This window comes from Sinocyclocheilus grahami, unplaced genomic scaffold, assembly GCF_001515645.1.
Source record: "Sinocyclocheilus grahami isolate Dianchi unplaced genomic scaffold, SAMN03320097.WGS_v1.1 scaffold1311.1, whole genome shotgun sequence".
Taxonomy (NCBI): domain Eukaryota; kingdom Metazoa; phylum Chordata; class Actinopteri; order Cypriniformes; family Cyprinidae; genus Sinocyclocheilus; species Sinocyclocheilus grahami.
The window spans coordinates 258,005-264,922 of NW_015506490.1; the positions used below are offsets into that span (position 1 = coordinate 258,005).

Below are 6,918 nucleotides of genomic sequence, written 5' to 3' on the forward strand. Positions count from 1 at the left end.
AAAAAAAAAAAAAAATTATAATTTTATTCAGCAATCTCTTCTCTTCCCTGTCATTATCCTTACGTGGTTAACAACGCAGTAAGCACAGTGAAGGCTTACGTGTTCTACGTCCAAACGCCGGCTCATTATTAGCCAAAGCTGCACATGCGAGCAGCGCGATGCATGCGTGTGATGCTGATGCAGGAGCAGTCCAATAATGAGCCGGCGTTCTGACGTAGAATCTGGAAGCGCTGGACATAAACAACGTATGAGAATGACACAGAAGAGAAGAGGTTGTTGAATAAAGTCGTTATTTTTGTTTTGTTTTTGCACACAAAAAGTATTCTCGTCGCTTCGTAAAACTATTGTAGAACCACTGTAGTCACGTCGACAGTTTTAATGACGTCTTTAGTACCTTTATGGATCTTGAGAGTTTGGGTGGCGTTGCGGTCAATGGAGGCCTCTCTGAGCCATCGGATTTGATCAAAAACATCTTAATCAGTGTTCTAAAGATGAATGAAGGTCTTAGGGGTGTGGAACGACATGAGGGTGAGTAATTAATGACAGAATTTTCATTTTTGGGTGAACTAACCCTTTAAACGCAGAGCTATATAGATGCATTTACCCTATAAATGTAAGGTAGTCAAATGCATGTTCTGGACCACAAAAAAAACGTATATACCAGGTATAAAAGTTTAAAATATTTGAATCTATACAAAAAGTGGAAGACAGCAGAAGCCAATTCAAAGTTATTAAAAATAAACTTACCATTTAATTTTTTCTGAGACTCCTCCAGGAGCTTTTGAGTAGCAGAGCACATTCGCCCGGGCAGGTAGAAGATCGGGGGGTTGGTCTTTGTTCGAATGAACTTGATGAGCTTAGAATTATGTGCATTCCACTCTTCTTGCTAAAACACATGAGAACACCATAATGCATGGAAAAGTCAGACCAAGGACAGTCTACCCAAATAAAACTGCTGCAGGTATACAATAAAAGAGCCGTTGTTCTCCCTGCAGCTGAGAGACATACCAGTTGAGCGAGCTCCACTTTGTGCTCCAGAAGACGCATCTCTGTTTGTTTGGCACGTCTTTCTTCAAAGAGCTCTCTCCTTTCACTCTCAACTTTTTTACGCTCCTGTTCTGCCTGCACTTCCAATTTCTGCTCGATTTCTTGGCGTCTTTTTAACTGGAGGGGGAAAAAAAAAACAAGTTTTCAAATTAAAGCAGCACTTTGCTTCAGATGTGGCTTGACTTTGTGTTGCTTGCAATTTGCAGACTTGATTCTCAACTTGAACAATACAAAAAGTGGGTTGGTATTAATTCAGCTTTGGAGGACCAGTTGGGAAAAATACTTTTTTTTGTTCTCTCTCTTCCCTTTCTCTCTCTAGACAAATATTTTTTTTTTTTTTAAATAGCCTCACAAAGGAACCAAGAAATAGAACAGTGCATTAAAAAAAAAAGAAATTCAAAGCTTAAGCCTACCCGCTCTGTGGACACTGTAGACTCTTGTTTGAACTTCTGCAATGTTCCCATCAACAGGCCAAACATGCGCCGGTTTCTGAATGAGATAAAACAATAGTTTTTTTAATTCCACATTTACATAGTCATTCAAGCAAATTTGCAGTGGAAAAACAAGTAAATGATAAAAAAAAGCTTTGCAAACATTGCCTAAAACAAAAGCATTACCTCTGCTTTCCTCTCTCATCCATTGTCTGATCTTGAATAAGATCTCGGCGTGTACGTTCTTTGGAGGTAGCAACCACAGATGACTGCAACGCTGGCTAGAGATAAAAAAAAAATAGAGCAAGGTTATTTTAAAAACAAAGGGACAAATCAATGTAGATGGGGGGGGGGGGAACATTTAGTCTGCATACTTTTTTGACATCGTCATCATCCTCAGCATCGCTGTCATGGCGTGAATCTCTCCTGGCTCGCTGGTCCCCTGCCAGCCTAGTTTGGCATAAACCGTTTGTAAATGCATTTGGAAAGATGCAAAACACAGAAATGAACTTATTTTATAACATATCCAGAAATCAGCTAATTGGTAAGCAATGCCTCACCTCAAGAGTGCCCCTTCGATGTCTCTCTGTTTGGCTGGGGGTCCTCCACCACTATCTGACAGTCCACGCCTGATAGGGTTTGACATACATTAAGAACAAATCCAACATGCGTTTATTACAAGCATTTTCTAACACAAGAACAGATTCTTACCTCAGCAAATTGATTCCGCGCCCCCTACCTCCACCTGGGCCTGCGATGGTCAGTCTCCTATTTTGACCCGGTCTGGAAAAGACAAATGGTAGAAGACGCACAATTAATAATCATACCTTTATATAAAAAAACAGCATATCTAACCCCAACTATGACTACGCATGGGCCGATTTGAAAATTTCACGGTTTCAAAACCACTAACATTTTCCGTTATACCGTTCCTGCGGTATGCGCTGTTTTTTATGTCTCCTTAAAGATTGAAAGTGTAGGAATCCCTCAAGTGGAGTGCAGTGTAGAGAGTAACAGGACCCTCCTCCTCCTGTTGGAGCGAGCGAGTGGTCAGTCACGTGTGTAGGATGGACAAACTTAAGGAACTTAAGGAGCTTCCATTGGAACTTACACGGTCGGCAACCGGACGTTTTTTTGTCTTATTGCAAGCAACTCGTCTGTGTTCTGGACTTGCACAAACTGCGTTGAAATGCATATAATTTTCCAAATGTCATTTATGTGAAAATATGAAGTCTGTAAACGCCCGTTAACACAGGCCAGAGACGCTGAAGACGGACGCACAGAGAACGCACTCACTGTTCATGATGCACAAACTATTGGAAGAAAATCTTCAATATTGATTTGGGGGTTTATATGAATGTGTTTCTGAGGGGAACTGACTGCCTTCAGAAACGTTTAGATGGTATTTTCTTTTCCATCTCGTCTCTGTATAGTTTATATTAAAGCAGTGTTTCAGCACAGCTCTGTTTTGTTTACAGCGGTAACCAAAGAAGCACTGTATCTGGTGTTCCTGAAGCACCTCCTGCTGTCAGAGAGTGAATCTGCTTCTCATTCAGAGCTTCTGCTGTTTGTTTCGTTCAGGCATGTAGTATAATTTCACAAACATTCTGTTTTTGCTTCAAATTGGGTTATTATTAAATCAATGTATATGAAATTATATAACTAAATGATATGAAATTATATAAATGATATGCATAGAAATTATATAACTAAAATTAAATAACTGTAATTACAGATTTAGGTTAAATAAAGATGTCAGTCTTTATTTTTCTTCTTTTTAGGGCAGCAGTAGCTCTAGCAGCAAATCAACCATCCACATCAAAAGCTGCAGAAGGCCAACATTTCAGAAACAAATCAAAGAAAAAATTAAACAAATACTACTGTTCCAAATATTCTGTATGTTGCTCAAAATATATTGTGTTCAGTTTTTTTTTAACCCAGACAATTGAAATTAACCCATTTTAGAGCTGTAACAACAATACCATGATATTTTTGCTCAAGGTTATTATACCGTCAAAATCTCATACCGGCCCATGCCTACCTATGACTGTACGACTTATTGCTCAGGAACATACACAAGCTTCTCAATCACATAGTCTAGGTCAGTGGATATTCATAGTTTACATATAGTCTCAGACATGAATTACTATATTTTATATTTATTGTCCAGGACCCAATTAATTGATGGTATATGCTTTTGTTGAAGCTGTAAGCCTGTATTATTTCCAAGTTGTTTTTAAATAAATCACATTCAATAGCGAAAATAGATTTGTCCAATCAAATCCTCTAGAGAGCCACAGTCCTGCAGAGTTCAGCTCCAACCCTGAAGAAAAAAACTCACCTGCCTATAGCCTTAGTAATCCTGAAGACATTGATTAACTTGTTCAGGTGTGTTTGATTAGGGTTGGAGCTGAACTCTGCAGGACTGTGGCTCTCTAGAGGATTTGATTGGACAAATCTATTTTCGCTATTGAATGTGATTTATTTAAAAACAACTTGGAAATAATACAGGCTTACAGCTTCAACAAAAGCATATACCATCAATTAATTGGGTCCTGGACAATAAATATAAAATATAGTAATTCATGTCTGAGACTATATGTAAACTATGAATATCCACTGACCTAGACTATGTGATTGAGAAGCTTGTGTATGTTCCTGAGCAATAAGTCGTACAGTCATAGGTAGGCATGGGCCGGTATGAGATTTTGACGGTATAATAACCTTGAGCAAAAATATCATGGTATTGTTGTTACAGCTCTAAAATGGGTTAATTTCAATTGTCTGGGTTAAAAAAAAACTGAACACAATATATTTTGAGCAACATACAGAATATTTGGAACAGTAGTATTTGTTTAATTTTTTCTTTGATTTGTTTCTGAAATGTTGGCCTTCTGCAGCTTTTGATGTGGATGGTTGATTTGCTGCTAGAGCTACTGCTGCCCTAAAAAGAAGAAAAATAAAGACTGACATCTTTATTTAACCTAAATCTGTAATTACAGTTATTTAATTTTAGTTATATAATTTCTATGCATATCATTTATATAATTTCATATCATTTAGTTATATAATTTCATATACATTGATTTAATAATAACCCAATTTGAAGCAAAAACAGAATGTTTGTGAAATTATACTACATGCCTGAACGAAACAAACAGCAGAAGCTCTGAATGAGAAGCAGATTCACTCTCTGACAGCAGGAGGTGCTTCAGGAACACCAGATACAGTGCTTCTTTGGTTACCGCTGTAAACAAAACAGAGCTGTGCTGAAACACTGCTTTAATATAAACTATACAGAGACGAGATGGAAAAGAAAATACCATCTAAACGTTTCTGAAGGCAGTCAGTTCCCCTCAGAAACACATTCATATAAACCCCCAAATCAATATTGAAGATTTTCTTCCAATAGTTTGTGCATCATGAACAGTGAGTGCGTTCTCTGTGCGTCCGTCTTCAGCGTCTCTGGCCTGTGTTAACGGGCGTTTACAGACTTCATATTTTCACATAAATGACATTTGGAAAATTATATGCATTTCAACGCAGTTTGTGCAAGTCCAGAACACAGACGAGTTGCTTGCAATAAGACAAAAAAACGTCCGGTTGCCGACCGTGTAAGTTCCAATGGAAGCTCCTTAAGTTCCTTAAGTTTGTCCATCCTACACACGTGACTGACCACTCGCTCGCTCCAACAGGAGGAGGAGGGTCCTGTTACTCTCTACACTGCACTCCACTTGAGGGATTCCTACACTTTCAATCTTTAAGGAGACATAAAAAACAGCGCATACCGCAGGAACGGTATAACGGAAAATGTTAGTGGTTTTGAAACCGTGAAATTTTCAAATCGGCCCATGCGTAGTCATAGTTGGGGTTAGATATGCTGTTTTTTTATATAAAGGTATGATTATTAATTGTGCGTCTTCTACCATTTGTCTTTTCCAGACCGGGTCAAAATAGGAGACTGACCATCGCAGGCCCAGGTGGAGGTAGGGGGCGCGGAATCAATTTGCTGAGGTAAGAATCTGTTCTTGTGTTAGAAAATGCTTGTAATAAACGCATGTTGGATTTGTTCTTAATGTATGTATATGAAATTATATAACTAAATGATATGAAATTATATAAATGATATGCATAGAAATTATATAACTAAAATTAAATAACTGTAATTACAGATTTAGGTTAAATAAAGATGTCAGTCTTTATTTTTCTTCTTTTTAGGGCAGCAGTAGCTCTAGCAGCAAATCAACCATCCACATCAAAAGCTGCAGAAGGCCAACATTTCAGAAACAAATCAAAGAAAAAATTAAACAAATACTACTGTTCCAAATATTCTGTATGTTGCTCAAAATATATTGTGTTCAGTTTTTTTTTAACCCAGACAATTGAAATTAACCCATTTTAGAGCTGTAACAACAATACCATGATATTTTTGCTCAAGGTTATTATACCGTCAAAATCTCATACCGGCCCATGCCTACCTATGACTGTACGACTTATTGCTCAGGAACATACACAAGCTTCTCAATCACATAGTCTAGGTCAGTGGATATTCATAGTTTACATATAGTCTCAGACATGAATTACTATATTTTATATTTATTGTCCAGGACCCAATTAATTGATGGTATATGCTTTTGTTGAAGCTGTAAGCCTGTATTATTTCCAAGTTGTTTTTAAATAAATCACATTCAATAGCGAAAATAGATTTGTCCAATCAAATCCTCTAGAGAGCCACAGTCCTGCAGAGTTCAGCTCCAACCCTAATCAAACACACCTGAACAAGTTAATCAATGTCTTCAGGATTACTAAGGCTATAGGCAGGTGAGTTTTTTTCTTCAGGGTTGGAGCTGAACTCTGCAGGACTGCGGCTCTCTAGGACCAAACTTGCCTACCCCTGCTCTAGAATGAGAATGGTATGCCCCCTTAAGACTAGTGCCCGACCGATATGGGGTTTTTGGGGCCGATACCGATATTAGGGAGTTAAAAAAAGATATATCAGCCGATATTCTTTGTGTATATTATAGTACGGGTGGTTAAATTGACCGATCAAGATGAGATGAGATCAAAAGATGGACTTTGAGATGGACTCTGATACAAGAGATGAAAGTTTAGATCATTAGGTTTTGAAAATATAATGTAAAAAAGTATAAATAATTTCATAAAAATATATTTTCATTATGAACCCTTAGATGTCCTCTACATTTGTTCAGACAGCGAGTAAAAACACTGAAATTCCGCTACCCAAAAGCCTAACGCTGCAATACATTTCCCTAAAAACGTACTAAAATGTCAAACATGTAAAACTCATTTATTTCTGCATCAGAGGCCTCCTACAACATTTAAAATGTGAAGAAAAAAAAAAAATCACACACACATATATATATATATATAAATATAAAAATGTTGTGGGGGGGGGGGGGTCTTTGGGGTTTAAACCCTT

At 37.6% G+C, this 6,918-nt stretch overlaps 1 protein-coding gene across 1 annotated transcript in view; it reads right to left on the reverse strand.

The window, feature by feature from the left end:
- LOC107569095 (pinin-like) overlaps positions 1-3,513 on the reverse strand; it is a 31,535-nt gene extending 28,022 nt beyond the window's left edge. Inside the window, exons 1-8 of the mRNA XM_016255090.1 lie at positions 3,506-3,513; positions 2,190-2,261; positions 2,039-2,107; positions 1,853-1,928; positions 1,665-1,759; positions 1,461-1,536; positions 1,009-1,164; positions 748-886 (exon numbers count right to left, since the gene is read on the reverse strand). Coding sequence (XP_016110576.1) covers positions 748-886; positions 1,009-1,164; positions 1,461-1,536; positions 1,665-1,759; positions 1,853-1,928; positions 2,039-2,107; positions 2,190-2,261; positions 3,506-3,513 — 691 coding nt within the window. The remainder of the gene's footprint in view (positions 1-747; positions 887-1,008; positions 1,165-1,460; positions 1,537-1,664; positions 1,760-1,852; positions 1,929-2,038; positions 2,108-2,189; positions 2,262-3,505) is intronic.
- Positions 3,514-6,918: the final 3,405 nt, after the last annotated feature.